This window comes from Cnephaeus nilssonii (genome assembly GCF_951640355.1).
Source record: "Cnephaeus nilssonii genome assembly, chromosome: 2".
Lineage (NCBI taxonomy): Eukaryota > Metazoa > Chordata > Mammalia > Chiroptera > Vespertilionidae > Cnephaeus > Cnephaeus nilssonii.
Window position 1 is genome coordinate 57,993,359 of NC_137073.1, and position 25,628 is coordinate 58,018,986.

At 37.4% G+C, this 25,628-nt stretch overlaps 1 protein-coding gene across 2 annotated transcripts; it reads right to left on the reverse strand.

Moving 5' to 3' along the window:
* Positions 1-4,214: 4,214 nt before the first annotated feature.
* Positions 4,215-25,300, reverse strand: FAM174A (family with sequence similarity 174 member A; the record flags this gene model as incomplete). Of its 2 annotated transcripts, XM_079786276.1 has the most annotated exons (3): positions 24,239-25,280; positions 11,502-11,636; positions 4,215-7,884 (listed from the first exon to the last, which is right to left on the reverse strand). In XM_079786276.1, the coding sequence occupies exons 1-3, from the start codon at positions 24,676-24,678 to the stop codon at positions 7,881-7,883; spliced, it is 579 nt and encodes a 192-aa protein (XP_079642402.1). In that variant the 5' UTR covers positions 24,679-25,280. The 2 variants fall into 2 exon arrangements, with proteins under 2 accessions (XP_079642402.1, XP_079642403.1); XM_079786277.1 differs by lacking the exon at positions 4,215-7,884 and having other exon boundaries at positions 11,498-11,636; positions 24,239-25,300.
* Positions 25,301-25,628: the final 328 nt, after the last annotated feature.

Sequence of the window (25,628 nt, forward strand, 5' to 3'; positions counted from 1 at the left end):
TTATCTATGATCCAAAGAGAAATGTGAGGTGATAAACATTTTTACAGACCTTTATAGCTGTCCCAGAAAAATCCTGATATACTTTCTAACTTTTAAGTCTGACATTTTCATGCAAACTTTTAATATTCAGAATTTAAATTTTAGTATTCAGAATTATTTATATTTATTTAAACCATGTCTCAATCCAAAAATAAATTTTATAACCCTTAATTACCTTTTCAAAATAAATACAGTATACATTTTAAATTGAGAAAAAGCTAACTTAGACCACGAGAGAAAGTTGATATATATATATATATATATATATATATATATATATATATATATTATATTAGCAATAACTATTGCTTGGTGAGAACTGACTTCATATAGATACTACGCTAACAAATATTTGCACTATACCATGTAATTATCACACTAAGCCTGTTATGGTATCATTCTAATTTATTGATATAGGGATATGGAGGTTTACAGAAATTAAGTAAATGATACCCAAGCCACACAGCTAATGTAAGATGAATGTCATTGAAGTCTGAGGGCTACTATGTTGTGTCTGCCACTATGCTATGTTATTTCTCAACAGGAAAGAAAATAGAATAAAAATTATGTGTGGCAGATTTTAGGTATCCAGTTATCTAATGCCCATCCTTCTGTGCTTTTAAGCTTGCCTTTCTGTAAAATAAAGCTTGTAAAGTTAAAAACTGCAATTCCCAGACTGCTTCACAAATACCAAGCAGAAGTCTGTCAATAAAATGGAGCAAAATGAGTCTGCCTTTGGCAGGGAGATCTGATCTGGCATATATAATCACAGAGGTCTGTTTTTATGGGGCAAGCTGTAGTAGTCTCTGTGCTGTTCCTTTAATAAACTGAAAGTACTCTGGCTAGTGAGAAAAGTTAGTGTTCTCAGGATTTCTGAAAACGTTATTTTTCCTATGTGGTAGATAATCCCCAAAGATGTCCACCATGCCTTCCTTTTCTTTATGTGCATGTTCCTTCACACATCAGTGAGTGGAGTCTAATTCTTCTTAGTCACTGATTTGACTGGTAGGATACAGAAGTGATACAAAAGAACTTTTGAAACTGGGCTGTATGAAATGTTTTAGTGGCAAAAAGTTGATTGATGACATGCTGCAGTAATGTAATAGAAAATGGTCCTAATGAACTGATGTCAGGTTATGGAGCTTTCCAGGCAGAATGTTGAAATGCCCATTGTATTCTGTTATATGCATAGGATAAGACACAGCGAGAGAATGAGCTTTCTTTTTTCTTCTCTGATTTTTCTTTTCTTTTAAAAGACAATAGTTAGTGTTGCACAGAAGAATTTAGAGAAAAAAGAAAAGTTGAGACTTACTGGGCTCAAAAATAGGACTATTTGTCATCTTCAGTCTTCCCAGGCAGCAAAAGATTTCTCAAAATCAGAAATGGCCGTAGGACAAAACTTAAACCCAGAGTATTTCCAGTAACATATAACAGGAGGGTAAAGTTCAGTTCAATGGTGCATGTAGAGCACCTTTTACTGACACCTCAGAAACATTTACGGCAGGGTCTCAACAAGACAAAAAGGTTTCTACAAATGTCAGAGTGACTTACATACAGACTCTCTTTACTAGGGCTCCGAAGAATCATAAGGAGGTAATCTCACATCATCAAGACCCTCAGCCCAAAGTAGAGAGGAGCCTCTCTGGGGAAAAGTAAATGTGGATGGCTTTTATCGAATGGAGTGAACCCCAATAAGACTGGACTAAAAGGGACAGAGGCAGTTCAAAATAAGAGAGCCATTGGGAACTCCAACCTTGTGGAAACACAGGCCATTTCTACATGAAAAGGAGCTTTAGAGCACAGAGTCAGAAACCCAGAGGGCAGAGCCTCGTGCACCAAGACTCCTGCTGAGGAAGCAGAACTCAGCTCCAATCAGGAGCCGATGACAGGTGCTCAGGTAGACTTCAGGCTTCCTGTGGGTGAGTGACCATTATGTGCCTCCTGTCAGATACCACCCCTTTTTACCATTGGAGGTTTTATTTATTTATTATTTATTTAGCAAATTTCATACTCTTGTATCACCATTGTTAATATTGAGTGTGTTGAGCAGATACCTTATTGAGCAGATAAATTTTCTCTTTAGTTAAAAAATCTACCAATAGAGCGAAATCATGCTTGAGAAACTGCATCTGAAAAATTGCATCCACATCTTCCCTTGAACCTGATTTAAATTATGAATCCTAGACTTTAAGCCAAAGCCATAATGGATACAATTTGGAGGATATTGGAAAGAGATTAGTCTATTTTGCACATAGAAAGAACATAAATCTTGGTAGCCAGAGAGCGGACTGTGGTACGTAGTCTCCCAAAACGGCCACTATTGATTTCTTGCATCTCACATGACAAGGTAGGCTCTAATTTCCTTCCCTTAAACCTGAGTACACTTTATTTTCTTAACCAATAGAATGTGACAGAAGCAATATTCTCAAATATCTAAAACCATGTCATAAAGTGCCTTGTCGCTTTCATTTTTAATACTCCTTGTATGCTCCCTCTTAGAACATAGCTGCCATGCTCTGAGAAGCCAAAGCCAAGTGTAGGCATTTTAGTTGAGTTCCCGACTAACTCATTAATTTGAGGGATCTGTGGGCCATACATGTGGGGGGTGAGAAGTATATATAGGAAGTATATATAGCAGTTTAAATACATAGGTGTTAAATGTCAGAGAAAATTTAAGGAAATACACACTTGTGATCAATCTGCTGACCAAAGTGGCCTTAAAATTCCATTCCCCTTGGCTTGACTAAATTGACAGGATTTTTCCTACTTTAAGATCCCTTACCCACCTATTTTTTTTTTTTAAGCATTTACTTTAGACAACTTGTACTTGTAAATCTCCTTGCCCCTTTGAGATGTAAATCTTTTTAAAAACCACTTGCCAGTTTTACCTTCCAGGAATGTCTTTCTTAGGGAAAGCCAACCCTTGGAAACATAAATTTCAGGGGAGATTGTACCCATATCTCCCAGTTTTTATGGGAGAGTAGAACCCTAACTTTGATGGGACCAAGTTGCAAAACTATCTCCTATCATGAAGATGTGAGTTTATTTTTTTTTTCTCCAGATCAAGCCAATTAGAAAATAGATGACAAGACTTTCCCAACATCCTCCAGGACTTTCCATTTCCAACTAGCTCCCCCTAGTGCTTAAAAGCCTTTCTGCTCTTTGTTTCAGTGGATTTGAGTTTAAATGTTGTCCTGGCCACTCTCCACTACTGTGATAGCCTTGAGTCAAGTCTTCCTTGCCTGTTTTATTTTGCCTGGCACATTTTTTTTAATTTTATTTCGTATTGACTGAATATAAAACATACAATATCATGAGTAGTTATGCTTAGAGAGAGATCAGAGTATGAAGAGGTGAAACCAAAAAGTAGAGAGAGCTACAATCAAAAAAGAGAGGAGGAAAAGCAAAAAAATAAATAAATAAAAATGAAAATAGAGGCTATCAGGAAAGCCAAGGAGAAACAGTGATTTTTTTTTTTTTATAGGTTGTTTTACAGACTGGGGAAAGGCTGCCTTAGATGCTATTAAAATTTACCTTCAGTTAGTATAAATTAGGAAATGGTTGTATACAAACCATTAATTTGCTTTCCTGTGAAATTAATTTACTGAATTATATTATAAGACAGATGTGCATGATCTACTTTGCAGGTTCAATGTAAGCATGTTGAAAAAAGTGTTCACTACTATATACCAGAGAATCTCAGTTACATTACTCATTGAGAACCCGGTGAAATCTCCCTCTAGCCCCTGTACCAGCAATGGCTAAATAACTTTGCCTCTCTCTTGAGTGACATTTATGGCACATTTATAGCAAGTGTATGGAATTTCATGGTATAGATTTGAGACACAATCATAGTGTGACCTTCTTTTCCTATCTTCTTTCCTTGTGCCTCAATTTCCTCACTTCTTCAAGTTGATTTTATCTCCTCATTGTATGTACATTTATAAACAACCTTATCCTTTCTTTGGAAACAATCTAAAATCAATATTAGTAAAAATAAATTTCGTGAACTCATATTCAATAGACCAATCTGTTACCACTAGCTGTTTGATTTTGGACAAACACCTTAATCTTTCTTAGCCTCCGTATCCTTATCAACAAAATGTGAATACTCCCTCCCTCAAAGAGTTAGTGTAGGATGGAGAGAATTAACAAATCTGAAGCTTTTAGGACATATGTGTTTAATTAGACTGTATTACTAGTTACCTGCAGAGAACGATCTGTAAAAAAAGAAATAGTGACGATAACTGAGTTGGGGAAACTGGTGGTGCCACAATTCAGTACAGGGTTTGTCAGTCTCTAAAGCTCTGCTCTTCATCCTGATGTGGTTCGTCTTCAGACTGGCAGAGGATCTTCTGAGTTTACAACAGAATCCCTGTGGAGCTTTCTCACAATACAGATACTTGGGCCACTCCCAATGCCACACTAATAGAAATACTTGAGTGTAGGACCAGCACGTGCATATTTTAAAAATATTTTCATAGACTCGGAACCATCACATTTCCTGTAGAAAAGAAACCTTTTGCTCCTCAACATGTCTAAGAAGAGTCTTTTTGGTCCAGTTAACAGTTCTGGGTTTTAGATCCTCAGATATAATTGTTTTGTTTTTTTATATCATGTCCATCATAAAGAAGATAAGAGTAAATAAAACTGTACACAGATATCCAGTGAAGGTGCTTTTGCTAGGAATGTTAAGTACCATGATGGCAACTAATTCAGGAGCAGACCCCTATGGATGTGAGAAATAAGCTTGAGTAATCCACCCCTATCTGTCAAAGTCCATTTTACCAGAGTCAGAGAAGACAAAACAAAAACCTATGGAATATTGTGAAATAATATATTGAAAATAGGCATTCCAGTCACACATTTATAGAATGGATTATTTCACTACCCTCATTCTTCCAATCATTTTACCTTATAACGTGAGGGAAGCAAACTAGCTTTCCTTTATTGTTTCACTTAGAAAAGTAAATTAGGCAAAGCGATAACCAGTAAGTGAAAATAAATAAAAGTACACCAAAAAAGAATTTTTAAAGAGAAGCTAAGTGACAAAAGGTGCAAGATTATATCCTGGGTTAGGGAACTAAACTCACAAACCATCTAGAAGCTGACAAGGAGATGGCTGAGCACCCACCAGCTCCGCAGTGGTTATCTACCTCCTAATCATGAGAAATTAGACTGAAAGAAGTAACTTGCTTTTCAAGCCCAGCACACTGGCTGGTCAGAAACTTCCAGTTCAAGTGTAGAATATAAGTTACTCCAAACCTATCCTTTCTCTCCATTTACTTGTCTCCTGACTAGAACACAATTACACTAGTGTCCACTGACCTCTAGTTCCTTGGTTAGGCTTTTGTCAATAAAACAGCCAAAAGGAAATATAAATGGAAAAGAAGAATAGTAACATGTTTTCACAACATCTAAGATATCACCAGCTATTTTATTATATACATACAGCTTTGTTGATGAAAATCCTAACCCTTTCATCAGCATGTTTGTAGGTGAAAATCCTAACATTTCCTCAATGTATCTAAAGAACCTAAATTTCAGTGTGCTATCTGGCACTTTACTCAAAGTATGGCAAAGTAATGAATAAAAGCATTTTCAACAAACATGCCAGAATTTCCATATTCAGTGGAAAAATATTCTCTTTAAAGTAGTCACCTAGAGAAATTGCATATTTCTAATAAAGTTGACACCACTGCTTAAAACATTTTGGTAACATCCGCTTTCAATCAACCTGAAAATCATTTATGAAAATTATCATTACTGTAAGTTATGGCTCAGTGGTTGAGCATCAACCCATGCACCAAGAGGTTGCCAGTTTGATTCCAGGTCAGGGCACATGCTCGGGCTGTGGGCTCTATCCCTGGTAGAGAGTGCAGGAGGCAGCCATTTGATGTTTCCCCTCTAATCAATGTTTCTGTCTCTCCCTCCCTCTATCTGTAAAAATAAAAAAATCTTAAAAAAAATTCTTTTAAAAAGAAAATTATCATTACTGTAAGTTATCTTAATAAATTTTTATTCTCCAGATTTCTTACCTCCATTTAGTTTTAATATAAAAGTTAGTTTATAAATATCAGTTATTAAATGAATAATATGAATGATCACTATTCCTAAGATACTATGGGATATGATTTTTCAAATATCACAAAATGGTAGGTATAGGGCTATTTAATCAAAATATGTTCTAATAACATTTTAAAATGAGGAAACTTTACATAACAAATTTGAAGTCTTGGCTTGAAAATTAAAACTAAAGGATTTAGCAACACTAGGCAAGTACTTCCTGTTAGAATTACTGGGAGCTGAACAGAGGCTGATCCCTTCAGAAGAGAAAATGCATTTTTGCTCTAATCCCTGTTTGCACGATATACACAAATACACTGACATCAGGGGATTTGACCCGTTGTGGTATGCCAGTGAGTATAGAGGTCAAACTAAGTTGGCATTTTGGATGGCCAAGTATCCAATTTACCTCATTGCTAGAGGATTACCTAGTCTTGCCTTATGGAACTGTGAAATGGCTGTAAAGTTTGGCCAATAAAATGTAGGTGCAAATGAAATATATCACTTTAGGGCAGAAACTTATGAACTAGCATGCACTTTGACAAGTCTGGACATTTAGCTATGAGTCACTATTCCAGGCAGAGGTTTCTCCATTAGCCTTAGCCCCGGAGAATAGATAGCGAATAGCAAAATCACAGTCCATAGCAAATAGGCAGCCTAACTGAGAAATAAATCTATGTTGTAACCCGCTGTGATTTGGGGACCATCTGTTGCTACTACATGTTCTAGCCTATCCTGACTGACACACACATTGAAATCACTTCCTCAGCCTCTGTAAGGAACTAAGTTTGTGACCCATGTCTTTGCTATAAGTTCTCCTCTAATTTTTAGAATGTGAAAAACTGAAGTGCAATAAGGTTGAATAATTGTTCAGAAATAATGAAGTCACTTTTTGCATCCAGGTATGTCCGACTCCCAAGTCTGTGCACTTACTTTAATTCCTTACTCACCTACACTGTAATGTGACTAAATGTTTATGCCATTATTTCTAACTTTCTCAATACTATTACTAAAAAAATGACTTTGAAATTCACTGGTTTCTCAAATATCTAATCAAAGTAGATATCTTAATTTAATAAGAAATTTGCTAAAATGTAATAACCCTTTTATGACAAAATTTTCTAGAAATCCTATAAAATACACATGTTAATATATAATTCAATAGTCTGGGTTTACTTTGTAAACACATTTTGTCTGTACCACTTAAAAATAATTTTGAATCATATTTATTGTTTTGCATACAATTCAGACATTTATTAATATTTAAAAGACCCAATGCAAAGTAATAAATTTGGATTCTTTTCCCCATAAAAATGGGAAATATATCTTGATAAAGAACTTTTAAAATTATTATTACACACCAGTTAGTTGTTGGAATTGATAGTTCCAGGAAAAAAATAATTAACCAGCAAATACAAACAAACAAACAAAAATGCACAAAAAAAATCTGATTAGTGTATAAAACAATTTACAATAATATTGTAAGCAGGAAACAAAAACTGATCAGAAAACAGTCTGCCTTAAATTAATTTTCAAACAGATTTCTATTTTACCACAGTTTACTCTAAATAACTCTAAGCCCATTAGGAGCACTTCTATACATACAAAGACTTAACAAAATTATACAGTACTTATTGCAATAACAAATTAAAAGTTGTCATAATATATGTAACTTAAATACCCCCCCATTGATAAAGTGGCTTCTTATTCCTGAAACATAAAAATTCTGTTCTTCATTGTAGAAAGATGAAATCCTCTCATCAAAAGGCACATTCTTATCTGCAAGGGAAAAAAATACTGTAAATGCTCATCCTGGAATAAATTTAAACATATTTAAAATATTCCCAAAGATTTGGAGTAGCAAGAAGATAATAAAAGTATTTAATATTAGGGAATTCGAATGAATGGCACTGATAAAACAGATGGTGATTTTTGTCTATATTAATTATGTCAGGTGCTATCTTTTACATTATAATTCTAACCTTTTCAAAGAGATTTATATGTAACTAGTGAGATTAATTAAAGACTAGTTCATAGTCATACCAAGTTACACCCTCATATAATTGACTTTAATAGAAAAACTTTAGTGCTTATTCTGATATGTTATGTTCCATGTTAAAAGTAGTTTTTTATAAATTAAAACTATTTTCCAATTCATAACTTTAAATAAAATCTTTTTAATGAGGTTTTCTGGATAAACACTTGAATCTGCCTTCTGATTATGATACGCTGATGTTAAAAAACAGAAAATATTTTGTGGCCAAGTAACATTGGATACAAATGTAATGAACACATACAATACAATATTAAACTTGATGCAGAATAGAAGTAGCTAAAAAGCAAATTTAGGAACTTTTAAAATTACAAACTTGGCAAAAATTATTAGAATAGCCTTGAAGTAATATAATTAGAAGTTGCTACTAAGATTGTCAAAATTCCCTTTAGTGTAGATTATAAAATAATAATAATTTTGTTGTTTGGTAGGAATCAAACAAAACAGCAAGAAAGTATTGTTTCCATTTGTGGTTTTGTGTTGTAAAGCACTGTTTTAAATTGCATTTTTGATACTGGTTATGAGTATTTGTTCCTAATATTATTAAATTGTTAAATATATAAAATATATTGTTTCATTTGAGGAAAATGCAAGTAGTTTTTAGTTAGTATACTCTTAGATTCCTCATCAAAATTTCTAAGAAGGCTAAAACATCCTACATAATAGTTAAATAATTGTTATTTGTTTTTTAGTTTTATAATTCCCTTGTGTAAAATGTTTCCATAACTAAACAAAAGAAATGCCTTTAATATATAAAATTAGGACATCAATAGCAAATTCAAGGGAAGTTAACCAAACTGCTCAAGTTAATTTTTTCCACATACCTACAAATTTTCCCCATTGGACAGTATTAACCTCAATGCTTAAATTACTAGATATAGTGGTAATGGTGGTTAACTCTTTAATATCCAATCAGTCCCTAAAGATATTCTGATCTAATCATGGCACTTTGACTTTTTTTCCCCCAGGGTTATTTTATTTTATTTTAAATATATTTTTATTGATTTCAGAGAGGAAAGGAGAGGGAGAGAGAAACATCAATGATGAGAGAGAATCATTGATTGGCTGCCTCTTTCATGTCCCCTATTGGGGATCGAGCCCACAACATGGGCATGTGCCCTTGACCAGAATCTCAGAACCTAACCCGGGACCCTTCAGTCCACAGGCCGACGCTCTATCCACTAGCCAAACCACTAAGCCAAACCTGCTAGGGCTTCCCAGGGTTAGTTTAGAAATTATCACATGACCAATGATATAAAAAACAAATAACAAGCAGCAAGTCACTTCCAGAAAACAATTCAGTTAAGAGTTTCTAGGGAAATTTTTCTCATTTCTAAGAAACAGTCACAAGAGAGCTAGTGCCTAACTTCTAGGGAAAGCTAGCATTCTGAATGTAATTATAGGAACTGCTGGCATCATCTTACTATCAGCCTAAAAAATGAAGCTAACACATGAAAATGGGCAGAACCAAGGGGATCATGGAGAAAAGAAGCTGGAGCCCATAAATACTGTGCCTGGAGTCAGCCCTACCTGTGACATCTTCCACGTGAAGATATCCTCTTTAGAAAATTTAGATTAAACAACATTTGACAGTTTCAGATTGCTCAATCTAATATAAAGAAATAGTGAAAAAAATTTCAAGTCCTAGCTACCAACTACAATCATTATTAAAATTCTGAAATATTAAAAGCCACATTAAAAAAACATCCCTTTCAGAAAGGGCTAATTACAAAAGGATTATTTTATACTGTGGTAAAATTGTAAGCAAGGAAATCCATTTACCTTTCTGGAAATAACTTGCTTCCTGTTATTTTGTGGGTAGAATGTGGAAAATGAAGAGGAACTAATTTTAGAAAGCACTTAAACAATGAAGGCAGCATCAGTAAGAGATGATCCAGCAGGAATTACCAGCAGTTGTACTGTAGACTAATATGATTTTGCATTGCAACTGACAAGGTAGGCAAAACAAAATATTTATATTCCTCATTTTTAGGGTCCTCATTTGAAAATGAATAATAGCAAGTGCTGGTTTAGATAACAAAACAAACATAATTTATCATTATTCTTTTCATAGGTATAAATCATATAAGTATTGAATAAATGGAGTGAGACTGCAGCAGGAAGATAGGTCTAAATCATTTAAACTCTTTGAGCTTCAGTTTTCCTATCTTTAAAATGAAAGCCGGAACTACTTTGCAAGAGTATCTTTATTTCATGTAGTACATGTAAGGGGCCAAGCACGGTGTCTGGAACATCCTGCTCTAAAGTAGGTATTTATCAACAAGTGACTATTACAATCACCCCTATTGCAGTTCTGTTACCCCACTTTGTCCAGGCTTTTCCCTGGGCTCAGTAATAGGACCCCTGATCGTATCCCTCTAAAGACATGCTACCACTATCACCCATTTCATGGTTTCTTCATATATGGCTGTCTTGGAAAGCCCTGGTGAAAGTCTTTTTTCAGGGCTCAAAAGACCTTATAATGCAGTCTTCCTTTTAGTATTGATTTTTTGCCTTTATTGGGAGAAACAAATGGCATTATACTTGATTATCATGTGTTATTAAAGTGAGTCATAAGAAGATCTATATGCATCTTTCCTACAGGATAAGTTTGAAGTGTTAAATAAATTGATGGCATAATGTATGTTTAATCCTAACACCAATATCAGAACATCAGAGAGATTCCTGCTCACTGAATCAATGGAGTTTAGACTCTAGTTTTCCTTCATTCAAGTAATTCCCCCTCTATCCAAATGTTCTCTATTGACTAGCATCTTGATTGCCTCTTTTCCTCATTCATTTGCACTGAAAGAAATTCTATATCCATATAATTTCACTTATCCAAACCTCTTAGGAAAGGTCTTAACACTCAGCAAGGCTAGATCTGAGAAAAGACAAAGCTACACTACCAGACCATAGACCATTAGTCCCACAATTTTGCCAAGAAGCACTGTTTACAAACAGAGTAACCCAGATTAACACCAAAATATCTTCAGAATGCAATAATAAAATCAATTTTACTATCTCCCTCCCCCCACCACAAACACACACATACACAGAGTTAATACATATTCCCAGTATGCAGCAATTAAAAGGACACATTTCTGCAAGGAGATCTACAATGAAGATTTCTTTGGGGGATGGCATTCTATTCTTTATGTTTACTTTAGTAAAACAATGTGCATGTGAGCTATTGGTTGGGTAGCACAAAGAACTTCACTAAACAGAACTAAATAAAATCTGTTAGAATAACAACTATTAAAAGAAATTGTACTTTATTTTTTCAATTTGCTTGTTCAGGACTTGCCTCCTGATTCATGGGATTAAACTGCGGGACACCTACCTTCGAGGATGATTGGCATCAAACAACGTGTTGTCATCATCCTCATCATCCTGTTCTAAAGGTGTCAGTTCCATGTTTTCTATATTAGTGTCCAAAACTCCATATCTCCTAGTCTTTCGGTTTCTTCTTCTCATCCTATTAAAGAGAACGTATTAATAAACATTACTTAAATATGGTACAGATGATCCTTATGTTTATTTGTAAATTAAAAATAAAGTATCCCCTCTGTTTCTGACACAGGAGATTCTCAATATCAGAATGATTCCATTTCAGAAATGTAGCCTAGGTTTTTTTTATGAAGCATGTTTGTGTGCCATCACCATTTCTTCTGACATACCCTTTTCTCTCTCTGTCAAGTTATGGTGTTGAAAGATACTCCTTTAAGCCTTAATTTAGGTGCCATATTTTTACTGTAGCCTTCTAGTCCAACCTTTTCCCTACCTTTTCCATGCATTCTTACCTGTACAGCATTATATACTTTCAGCCCCACTGAGAAATGGCATGTCTATACATACTCAAATTCTAGACTGGGTAGCTTACAACCCTGTTTGCACATCAGAACCACCTGGGACATTTTCTTTTCTTTTTTGTTAAGCCTCACATGAGGATATTCTTCCCATTGCTTTTCAGAGAGTGGAAGGGAGGGAGAAAAAGGGGAAGGGGTGAGGGGAAGTAGAGGGAGAGAGAGAGAGAGAGAGAGAGAGAGAGAGAGAGAGAGAGAGAGTCATATTGATTGGTTGCCTTCCCCATGGCCCTGGTTAGGGATGGGGAATGAACCTGCAACCCAGGAGTGTGCCCACGACCAGGAATTGAACCTGAAACCCTTCAGTGTGAGGGCTGATGCTCTAACCACTAAGTAACACTGTCCAGGACCCACCTGGGATATTTTTTTTTGTTTTCCACCTAGGGTATTTTTAAAAGCTCCATACTCAGGCTATACCGGCACACAATTAAGTCAGAATTCCCAAGCACAGGAACTAATAAGCATCAACATTTTGTTAAAACGCTAGAAGTGATTCCAAAATACTGAAACCGCCATCCTAGATCAGTGGTTCTTGAAGTGTGGTTCCCAGGAACAGCAGTATCACAAACATCTAGAATTTATTAGAAATGCAAATAAATCCCCATGCCCACCCACACCTAGTGATTAACAAACTTTAAACTTGGGGCCTCAAAACACACATTTTTAACAAACACTCCATGTGAGTTTGATGCCTGCAGAAGTTTGAGAACTACTACCCTAGGGGAATTAAAATAGTTTCGGATGCTAAACATTAATTATCTGTATATATGAAAAGGTCTCATGATTTAGAAACCTATTCTCTGCTACTCTCAAATAACTTGTTCTTTTCCTTCAAATTATTTATATCAATTTGCATTTATATGTGCTTATGTATATGACTGTTTATTTGCCTCTTTCCCACTGAATTCCATGAGGGCAGCAACCATGACTGGCTTGTTCACCACTGCATTACTACTATGTAAGACAGTGTGTGATTAACATGCTCCTTTAAGTATTTGTTGAGAGTTTGAGTGATATCATGTCTGAGCTTCCAATCAATGCCTAAGTCATTTTTTTATGCAACAACCTTAACTCTACACAAAGGAAAATGTGTCACACAAGTATCTATGGCAGCTTAAAAACAAAACAGAAGGTATTTCAGCAAGTAATGACAAATAAGTGTACTTAAAATTCTGATTCACTCTGTTGGATGTAATTAAGTATGGTAAGAAATACTACGACTACAGCATCACCTGTAAAAACCAACACAAGCCTCTGTAAACATGATAATGGGGACCCTTGAGAGAGAACCTGTCCTACATATACATACATATATACATACAAACATACACTCAAGAAATATTAGAGTCTTACTGAGTATCAGGCATTGTGCTAGCTTTGGGGTAGAAAATACCTGGTCTCAGTGATAAAAATTTTAAACATATAACTGAGCCTGAACAAAAAACAAACCAAATTAATTTCCACTAATCACTGCCTATAGATCTATTCTTATGCCCACCCAAACGTACTGGAACAGAAAAGAGAGGTTTAAGAATAGTACAGTAGTTAAAGCTACAAATGTAAGTAAATAAAGAGTTAATACTAATATAAAAACTAGCAATATGAAATAGATTGGTGGCACTATGAGTATAAACTACTTTTTCTTATACAGTACAAAATTAAATGTTTAGGTTATTAAATTAACAAGTATGCATATATGTGTGAATGTTTATATGCGTGGGTGTGTGTGATTATATTCAATCTCTATCACATATTCATCTTAATTGCTTTGTTTGTTTTGATTTTTAACAATCTTTTAAAAATGTGAAACATTCTATTTCATAGGCCTTAAAAAAATACGACAGCACACTGGATTTGTCACATGGGTCATAGTTTGCCAACCTCTGATTTAGATTTATAAAGGTAATTCACAGAGAAACTGAGAACAGAAATGATAAAAATACTGACTCTGGAAATAGAAACATAAAAAGTACAGGGTGTTATAGTTCACTATTGATCCTTTTGAACTACATGATTTAATAACATTTGCATGTATTCCTTTGATTTGAAAAAGTGGAGGAAGACACCTGGCAGCAAAAGTTAAGGATATTCAGTTATAATTACTCCTCTTCCCGTTTGCCAGTCTTTTGCTCAATTTCTAAACATTCATCTTTCTAAACATTCATCTTCAGTCAACAAAGAAGAATTAATGTCATGGGAAATTATTTTTAGAAATAAACCAGATTCTTCCAGGTTATGTATTATATATTAAACTAGAGGCCGGTGCAAAAAACTCATGCACGGGAGTCGGGGTGGGGGGGCGTCCCCTCAGCCCAGCCTGCACCCTCTCCAATCCAGGACCCTCGGGGGATGTCTAACTGCCGATTTAAACCAGCAGTTGGACATCCCTCTCACAATCTGGGACTACTGGCTCCTAACTGCTCACCTGTCTGCCTGCCTGATTGCACCTAACTGCCCCCCCACCCCTGCTGGCCTGGTCGCCCCCAACTGCCCCCCCTGCCAGCCTGGCTGCCCTCAACTGCCCCTCCCACAGGCCTGGTTGCCCCTTACTGCCCCCTATGCCGGCCTGGTCACCACCAACTCCCCCCCCCCCACCAGCCTGGTTGCCCCTCACTGCCCCCCCTGCCAGCCTGGTCGCCCCCAACTGTCCCCCCTGTGGGCCTGGTTGCCCCACGCAGCCTGCTGTTTGGTCGTTTAGTCGCCCCTCACTAAGTCCCCTGCCGGCCTGGTCACCCCACGCAGCCTGTTCAGTCATCCGTTCAGTTGCGATGGTCGCTTAGGCTTTTGTATATATAGATAGTAAATATGTTAATAGCTTGGTCATTGCTGGTCATAGGATACCTTGGAAACTCTTAAAAAAGGGAATAATATGATCACAGAGCTTAAGGACTTTTGAAATTTAATCTCAGCTGTCACTCTTCTCCACTCTCATGGTCTTCATCAGACCTTGAATGAATTCCCAATCTTTCACTATGTGGCTAAACAAATCTGCCTACTAACACTATTTTTTCTATCTGTGTTCAGTGTAAATACTTGACTAGACTTCGTGAGTCTTTGTTATTTATGCTAGTTTGTATTGTCCTTTAATCATTTGTATAACTATCTTCCAAACATAAATCCAAGCTCTTGAAAAACAAGTCACTATATAGATACAAGTCACTATATAGTCACTATATAGATATCGAACCCGGGACCTTTCAGTCCGCAGGCTGACGCTCTATCCACTGAGCCAAACCGGTTTCGGCTAAAAGTGTCTTTCTTAAATTCAAACATATAGGCAGTGATAGTTACATGGTTGTGACAGCTTCATGGCCATGGAAACATCGATCAGCTGCCTCTTGCACACCCACTACTGGGGATGTGCCCACAACCAAAGTACATGCCCTTGACCGGAATTGAACCTGGGACCCTTGAGTCCGCAGGCCGACGCTCTATCCACTGAGCCAAACCGGTTTTGGCTAAAAGTGTCTTTCTTAAATTCAAACATATAGGCAGTGATAGTTACATGATTGTGACAGCTTCATGGTCATGGAAACATCAAATATAAGAAAACATGTATGTACCCATATGCATTGGTTTTTCTCAGAGAAGGTAAAAAAACAGCTGTAAAACTTTAGGCTGATTCAATGAACCATCTACTTAAAATTCTAACAAACATTATGTGTACATTATAATACGCATAAAAATATACTAAAATTTTTATTAAAAGGCTTTTACCTTTAAATATGCAGTGTACATTATTTTTTAAGAAGTCTATTTTTATTTTTAAGTGAATATTCAGAAAGTTATACTTTTACTGCCCTTTTCATACCAACTGAAAAAAAAAATAGGAGCACCAAAATTAGATGGAGAGGTAGAAATCGTAGACTTCTGCCCTAAATTTTTCAATTACAGTTGTCATTAAATATTATTTTATACTAGAAGCCCGATGCACAAAATTTGTGCAAGGGGCTCAGCCCCCTCTGCCATGGTGGCTGCCTCTGCCTCAGCCCCTACTGCCAGGGCTTCATCTGGAAGGTCGTCCAGAAGGACGTCTGGTCTAATTAGCATATTATGCTTTTATTATTATAGATTAGTTTCCATTGTACAGCATAATGGTCAGATAATTACATAATTTATGAAATGATACCCTAATAATTCTAATACCTACATGGTGCCATACATAGTTATTAGAATATTATTATTTTTTAAGAAATATTTTTATTGATTTCAGAGGGAGAGGGAGAGGGAGAGAGAAAGATTGAAACATCAATGATGAGAGAGAATCATTGATCGTTTACCTCCTGAATGCCCCACTCTGGGGACTGAGCCTGCAACTAGGACATGTGCCCTGACCAGGAATCGAACTGTGACCTCCTCGTTCATAGGTCAATGCTCAACCACTGAGCCATGCTGGCTGGGCTGTTAGAATATTATTGACTATATTTCCAATGCTGTACTTTACATTCCTGTGACTATTTGTAACTACCAATTTGTACTTCTTAATCCCTTTTTTCACCCAGCTCCCCAACCTCCCTCCCATCTGGCAACCTTCACTTTGTTCTCTGTATCTCTGAGTCTGTTAGATTATTTTGTCATTATTTTTAATCACAAGAGTAAAGGAGGCTTTAAACTTAGGCAATTTTAATAGCTACGGTTCTTTTCCTACAAATGAAAGCTTCCATTGAGCTCATGATACCCAAACTTGTCTATGTGTGTTGATAATTACATATGTATAGTTTATAGACATGCACACTCTTCTATTAAACATAGTAAATGAATATTGCAATCTGAAAACAAATTTTGTTCGCTTTTAGTTTAAAAAAAATAGGGACTTTATCTATAAATGCATAGAGATGGAAATATGGAGGCCTAAAAGGGTAAAAGAAAATAGCTACATGGTTTATTATATTGAATTATATTCATTCATCACATGGCATGCACAGGTTAATGATTGTGATCAGATCCCTTCTAGGTATTCAAGTGATTATTCAAATAGTTATCCTACATAGATGCAGATTCCATTACACTCAGGTTGGTAAGAATCATTTCTGCTTAAATAACCTGTTAAAGCTACAGTAGAAAAGTAAAACTAAACTACTAAAGTAAGCTTAATAAAATTTTATGTAAAAATGTATGATGCAATATAAAATAAACACCACAGAATAAAACTCCATTTCATTTTACTACTCTGTGAAAGTAAGAAAACCGACCAAGGTAAATTGCTATAGCCATCTGACTTTATTCTTTTATTTTCCCTTTTAAGTGAATACCTGTAGGGTATTATTGACTATGGAATAATATAAAGAATATTATTCCTTAATTTCTTCTATAGCACATTCAAAACAAGACTGAGGAATATTTTACTGTATATTTTATGCACAAATACCCCCCCTATGTGATTAGACATAATGATAAAGCAGAGTATATCTTCATAAATAAAGGTACAACTACTGACCTGCAATATTTTTCTTGACTATTTTTTGCAAAGCAGTGAATTAGCAACTAAGAATGATTTATTTATTTTGACTTTATGTAACTTTTAATACATAAATCCAAATAAATTACTTGAAAGAAAGGTACACTTCATTATATTATGGTGAAAACAAGTTGTTATATAGATGAATTTGGACTAATTAGACTTTTCCCCCTTTTTTAATTGAATTTGTTGGAGTGACCTCAGTTCACAAAACCATGCAGTTTTCAAGTGTACAACTCAACAAAACATCCTCTGCACAATGCACTGTGCGCCCATCACACCAAGCAAAGTCTCTTTCCATCTCCACGTTAGCCCCCTTGCTCACCTCCAACTACCCCCAAACCCTTTTCCCTCTGGCTAACACCACACTGTTGTCTGTGTCTGTGTTATAAGTATGTGTTTTGCTAATCCCTTCACCTTTTTTTCATCCAGCCCTCACACCCCACTCTGAGAGCTGTCAGTCTGTTCCAAGCATGTATCCATGCCTCTGCTTCTATTGTTCATCAGTTTACTTTGTCCATTAAAACAAAACAAGAATGATTTTATTTGCCATTGTGACATAAGGAAATAAAAATGAGTGAGCCACAATTTTAGTCTAAGACTTTCATCAAGAAATCCAACACAATTGGATATATGACATATAGTAAAAATTATTTATTTCATCTTCATTTCCTTGCCCAAATTCAGTCCATCAGTTGTCATTTCAAGTTTTTCAATAAGTAGACACTAATAAGAGATAAGAGTCTGTCATGGGTTAATTGTGTCCCCCCAAATTCACATGTTGAAATCCTAACATTATATTGTATTACATTCATTCATCACATGGCATGCACAGGTAATGATCTTGACCAGATTTCTTCTAGGTATTCAAGTTATTATTAAAATAGCTATCCTATATAGCGATTCAGATTCCTCAATGTTCCATCACACACAGGTTGGTAATAATTATTTCTGTTAAAATAATATGAGAAAGTTACAGTAGAAAAATTAAACTACTAAAGTAAGCTTCATAAATTTTACCAGGTGACCTTACTTGAAGATAGGGTGTTCACAAAGTCAATCACGTTAAAATGAAGCTGCAAACACAAAGTCCTATTGATTGTACTTCCTGAGATTCATTGAGGTTCACTTACAGTGCTCACCACTGCTATCAATTTCCTTGACTATTAAAATAGCTTCCTACCTGTCTTTTCCTATCTACTCTGGTCACCCACTAACCTCCCCTCCATCCTCTAAAACCTCCAATAGTTTCCTACTATTCAGCATTAAGTAATAATTCTGTAATAAAGCCTATAAAGTTCAACACTGGAAGGCTCAGAGTCACCTCTCTAGCCTCACCTAGCTCTTCACTCTAAATTCTACTTCACTTTCATCACTCCAGCCACAACCCTTTCTCTCATTCCCTTGCTTTCTGTCACTGTCTTCACACTCTTCCCCACCCACTACAATATTATGTTAATAAGTATTCATCTTTCAGCTCCTGCTCAAGTACCACTTCCTTAGGGAAACCTCCTTTCCAGGTTAATCTAGCTCAGTCACAGATACCTATTATTGGCTTCTATAGCACCCAGGTACATCTCCTTTAAAGTACTTGCTCGATATGTTTTGTGTACTTATTTGTATCCAATTATTTGTCTTTCCTACTGGACCATCGTTTTATGGAAGCAGAAAACAGGTCTGTCCTTGCTCACTACCAAACCCACAAAACACAGGCATTGGCATAAAGCAGATGCCTAATAAATATGTTAACCAAATTACTTAACTGAAATATATGGATTCACAATATACCTTGCATTTTCTCTGTACAACAAAGATAGCTATAATTTTGTATGCAAATCATCACTTTTGGAATAAGAGAAGCCTAAATGGCATTATCTGCAGAAACATACCACAGCAAAATTTAGGGAAGCTAGCCAATTTTTAAATCATAATATGAATAATAGCCTTCTGACTCAGGACAAAAAAAAAAAAAGGTACTAGAATGATTGAATATTAAATATGCACTCACTCCAGGTGTGGTGTTTTAGGGAGAGCCCAGGTGATTCTCATACACTGCACAAATTAGATCCACCAATACGCTGTGCTGTGGAGTTTCATTTTTATCTTTTGGGTATGAATGTGTGCCATATTATAACATGTAGTTATCTTTCATTTATTCACTAAACAAGCTTATCTTTTCAAAACCTAAACTGAATTTTTGCTTTTCTCTTTAAAATTATCAGCATTCTACATGAAAGCCATATGATACCAGTGGTACTGTACAGGATAAAATGAGTTACTTTGACTGATCTCTCAATGTCATTATGATTATTCCACTTTGATGTAAAGCAATGGTGCTCTCGGGAGCTACTGATTCCAAAGTAAAGTTTTCAAACTACTGTGTTTTTTAATTCTTTTGCTTTCTTTTCATAATTATTATTGGATCCTCTCTTGTTGCCTCTCAGTTACCAAGCTCTGTCACTATAACAACCTTGGCCAAGTGCAGCACTAAATAGAAGATTCCTCCAAAAAAGCACCTGCCACTGGTCATCTACAGTAAAACATTCACTGCTAACAACCAAAAGTTAAAAAAAAAAAGATTGAATAGATGTTAGTCTATGTTTAGGATATTGCAACCCTGCTTTCTCTGATAGCCTTTTCTCACCAAGCTCCTTGTAATTCAGCACATCCTATCAGTTATTAAGCTTATATTTGTCTCCCATTTGATGGTATTCTGGTGGATACCCCCAATGAAGTGAATCCTAAGTAAATGTCACAGAGGTTAGCTATGAAGTATCCTGTATGAAAATACATTCATAGCACATAGCTCCCTTGCGATCTCTCTTCTTTGTCTGTTAATGGATTGCCCAGTGTTCTCATTTAGGCCCTGAACCTTGGTAATTATTCTTACCTCCATTTTTAACCCTTTGCACTCGCTTGCTTTTTTCTCGATTCCTTTATTCTAATGCTAACCGTGTCAAGTCACACTCGACATCCCAGTGTAAAAGGTTAAAAGTTCAGCATGATTTACTTCCCGAACAACTTTAAAGTCCTATTTACAATCTAGCACCCCCAAGATTCATCACAGCTGGCCTTTGACCGACTCTATGATCAACCCCTCCAGCCAATTTCTCTTATATCTCCTTTTATTCCTCCCAAGCTCGTTAGACCTACACTCTTTTACTGATTATACTTTCAGAGGTCAGATATCATACAGAGTATGGTGTGGAGAGGTAGTAGATAAGATAGTAAATCCCCCCCCCCCCCCCAAATATATTACAATTATAATTCTAGATACAAAAAAAAAATCACTTAAAAATAGTTACTGAGTTTGCACATATGTCAAACATTGAGCTAAAGAGCTTACAAACACTACCTGATAACTGGTAATCAGCATAACAATTACGTAAGCACCCTCATTTTATACATATAAAGGCAGAGCTTGGAAAAAATACTCAAATACAAGCAATTTGACTCCCAAGCCTGGGTTCTTAAACATTAAGCCATATTGTATTCCTAGTGAATCAAAGTAATGTTAACCAAGGTAACAAAAGTCACTACCAGTCTTCTGATCCCCTAATACAATGATCTTATATTATATCAGATTGGATATATTATCCTGGTGAACTGTATTTATTGGTTAATCTTTTTATGGCAAAGAGTAATAACTTGGTAGCTACTTGCATTAATAAGTACATTTATGTTCTTCTGGTTAAACCATCTCTTAGTTTTTATCACTGTAACAGAATCTGCTTCTCCCTTAACAGAACCATGATTTTGTTTAGACAGCAATTGAGCCCAGACCTAAGAGATACACAATGGTCATAATAATTGGTATAAACCATGAAAATGTAATAGTCCTTTTGTCAGTCATTGTCTAGGGTTGAGTGGATGAAGCAGTGCAGACAAATGGAGTAGTATGGTTTCTGGAAAAAGATTTTTCTCCCTTATTAAATATATATATATATATATATATATATATATATATATATACACACACACACACACACACACACACACACACACACATATATATATGATACCCAAACTTGTCTATGTGTGTATATATATATATATATATATATATATATATATAAATGTTGCATTCAGGATCCCTTTCTTCTTTTCTGGTTGAGACACTAATTGTGTGAGAACATAATGCTAAAAACTGAAATAGCCATCCTAGAGAGACAAGGATGGAAAAAGCCATAAATAATTGCTTAATATTTTCAATATCAATAGAATTTGTTTTATTATTCTGTACAGCGCAAATTCATCCCAATGAAAGAGTAAAAATATCATCAGTCAGTTCTGGAACTCAGCAATATAGAAGGAATGCCAAAAGTAGAATTTAAACTCTGGGTTCTGGAAGAGCTTGGACACTTTCCAGCTCTATGAACTTTAGTATTCTCACTTCATATGGCAGACATTACTAATGTTCACCAAATCTGGAAAACACACACACACTTTCCAGCTCTTTATACAATTAGACTCATTTGTAGGCTGAAGCAGTCAAAAACCCCTGTGTAGTCTTTAGTCTCTCTTGCCAAGCTCTGACAACTGTGAAGGGCTTATGTTGAAATGGCAAAACCTCTGAAGTAAACAGATGATTTTAAAGATATTGGAAATGATGAGAGGCTAAGTCTTTTAATCAAGGTAACACAGGTTATGATGAGGTAACAGTCTTAATCTCAATGGCTTAACGCAATAACAGGTTATTGCTCCATTATGAAAATTCAGCTACAGACTTGGACTGTCCTCCAAGTGGTATCTCAGCAATTTGGCTGGCCTTAACCCTATGGATTTTTGTTTGTTTGTTTAATATATTTTTATTCATTTCAGAGAGGAAGGTAGAGAGAGAGAGAGAAAGAGAGAGAGAGAGAGAGAGAGAGAGAGATCAAAGCTGAGAGAGAATCATTGATTGGCTGCCTCCTGCACACCCCCCAGTGAGGATCAAGCCTGCAACCCCCCAGCATGTGCCCTGACTGGAATTAAATGTGACCTCTGGCTCATAGGTCGACGCTCAACCAGTGAGCCACCCCGGCTGGGCTTAACCCTACGGTTTTGCTTGAAGAATAATAATGACCTTCTAAGAGTAATCTTTTCTTTTATAATAGATTTTACTGTGAGAAAAAATGCCCTACACAGAGAAAGAAACTCTAAGTAGTATTAAGTAAGATCTTCATACTTCTTCATTCTATCAATAAGAAGAAAGCTTGATTGATGCTAACAATGTTTGGACAATGTTCAGAACTCATATACTTTTTGCTTCCAGAATACAGGATGAAAACTACTCATTTCGGTGAATGCCCATTTTGGACTCCCACAAATCTCCAAATCTTCACCACCTACCTATATAGCAAAATACAGAATTCACTAAGAACACTCACTCATTAGGCAACTACTTATGCAGAGCCTACATGATGTTGTAATGTTCAGGACTGGGTATTTAGCAGGGAATAAGACAGACAATGAGCGTCTTCTCATAGAGATTCTATATTCATTTTAGGCAGCCTACTAGGGTTCCTACTGCCTTGCATATATATTTTTCAGTTTCTACAGAGAGAATCTAATTGTTGTTTGGAATATTTCCAGACTCAAAGTGGAAGTTATTTCTAGTCACATATTCAATATAACTGAATTAGATGAAAACAAAACAATTTGGAAGTTTAATGGGCTTTAAGTATTTTTTACAAGTAAAATATTTTCAGTGTTACCTCCTATCAGTTAAAGAAATTATGATTTATCCTTCCCCCTTAGCAAAACCAACTAATGCTGGTATGCTCTCACTCATACTGTGGAAGTGGGGGTCCAAAATGGGAACTCACCGAAATGAGTAGTTTCCATCCTGTAATCTGGAAGCAAACAGTATGAGTGCTGAACACTGTTAGCATCAATCAAGCTTTGGGCATCATGTAGACAACTAAATTTAGGATTTAGACTGAATGAATGCAATAGATACAGGTTAAAGAGTGCAGTTTTTCTTAGGTATAGTTCAGAATTGGGCGGTTAACACGTGTGAGTTATCTAATAGGATCGGACTGAAAAGACTACCCTTCCAAACTTTACAGAAATAAAAATAGAAAAATCAATGGTAATAGACATTTATATGTATGGGGTGGGCAAAAGTAGGTTTACAGTTGTGAATACTTAAAAACCATACAAAAACCGTAAACCTACTTTTTGCCAACCCATATATATAATTTATAAATAAGGTAGAAGCAAAATGAAAAGGATGATCCCCCAAATGTTATCATCCAGCCCATCACTTATAAGAAACATAATACACAGGGTACTCTGTATCTACTCCTATAAATACTGATTAGTATTCCTATTAAGTGGCAAGATTGTACAAATACAAATGCTACTAAATAGGAATCCTGCCCTTACGTAGTTTGCGTCCTAATGGGCACAATGACAAAGTAAACAGTATCTAGAGTAGAAAGAGAGAAGTATTAAAATATATTGGGGTTGAGTACAAGATTACTCCCTCTTCAGGGAAAGTGTGCCCTTTTTGAGGCAAGGTAAAGCACGTTGGAGGTGGGGGTACTAATTTATAAAGAAAAGGGAGCAACTACTTGGTGGTTCAGATTCTCCCCAAAGCACCAGCAGCTTTTACGACAGTCATCTTCACATCCCTCTCCCGCAGGCAGGCACCCCTGCGAGTGGGAGCCTGGTGTTGCCCACTCTCCAGGCCCCTGAAAAGCTGCATCGCCGGAAGGTCAGCAGGCAGCCCCCCGCAGGCCTGCGGGCAGGCTCCTCAAGGCTGCGCCTCACCTGACAGTCCTGACGACGAAGTACACCAGCACCGCGCCGCTCACCACCATCAGGACGGTCAGGGCCCGCTGGGTCATGGGCTTTTCGCCGGGGTTGGGGCTCACAGCGAGGCCGCCACCCACTGAGCCTTCTTCCCCCGCCTTCCCCGCTAGGTCATCCGCTGCAAGCGCCGCCCCGGGGCTGCTGCCATTGCCGCCCTCGGCACCCCGTGGCCTCGCGGCTTCGGCCGGAGCGCGGCCCGGGGCCTGGGCGGCGGTGGGGCCGGGCGGGAGCGGGGACAGCGTCCGCGGCCCGTGATCGGGAGGTCCAGGATCCGGGGCGGCCTCGGCCGCCTGCAGCAGCACCGCCAGGGGCCCTCTGAACCCGGGCAGGAGCAGCAACAGCAGGAGGGCGGAGGCGAGGAGGCGGCCGAGGCAGCAGCGGCGGTGCAGGGCCCTCATAGTCCCCGACCAGCCTCTCACCACGCCGGAGCCGCCGGGACCGCCGCCCTGGCTCCCGGAGGGACCATGGGCGCAACGGAGAACCGGGCAGCCGTGACCAAGTCCTGGGGAGAGGCCCGGCCGCGGCAGGTGGCACCGGCGACAGCAGTTGCAGGGGCGGCGGAGGCCGGGAAACCGGAAGTTCGCACATCTCAGCAGCCACTGCTGCTAAGGACGCGCTCGGTTGCTAACACGTCGGGGCGGGCGCGTCCAGTGACGTCAGGGGCGCGGAGCCCCCGTGCACGTGTCCTGCCTGTAGGCGAGGGGTCTGGCACTGTGCTTAGGGTCTAAGTAAGAAAGTAAAGAAAAGGAAAGTGTTGAGCGATTCTGTGCACAAGGAGGCCGTGGGAGGTGGCGAGCCCACGTTCTGAGTTCCTTGGTGCGGAGCTGCAGAAGCACAGCCCACCAATGATTAAGACCTTGACCTGCCTCTCAGCTCAGGTACAACTTGTAGATGTCTCTTCCTGTCTCTGGGTCCTGACCTTCCTTTCCTGAGATGAGAGCATTTACTTTAGAAAACGTGTAATTGTCAATTCACTCTCTGCCCTTCTGAGATACGCATCTTTTTAAAAGCTTGTGGCTTTGGCCAGCTGTGCAACCCAGGGCTGTCTTAAGGACCCGGGAGCCGCCTTTTGAAAGGTAATCAACGAAGAAGAGAACACCCCTCTCTTCCAGTCTCTGGAAAGGTAGGAGCCTAACCTAGGCAGGCACCTTGTTTCAAGTTGTTGTAGAACTACCTCCTGTCTTGAAGCTCAGAGAAAAAGTTAACTTTTCCTTGGAATAAGGCCAATTTGTGAACATAAGGGGCCTCTGATGCCCCCTTCTTCAACTTTTAAAACCTCTTCCAGCTCGTTGTTTCTTTCTGGGTAGTGGAGCTCAGAGGTTGGGGAGGATGTATTGAGACCTCAAAC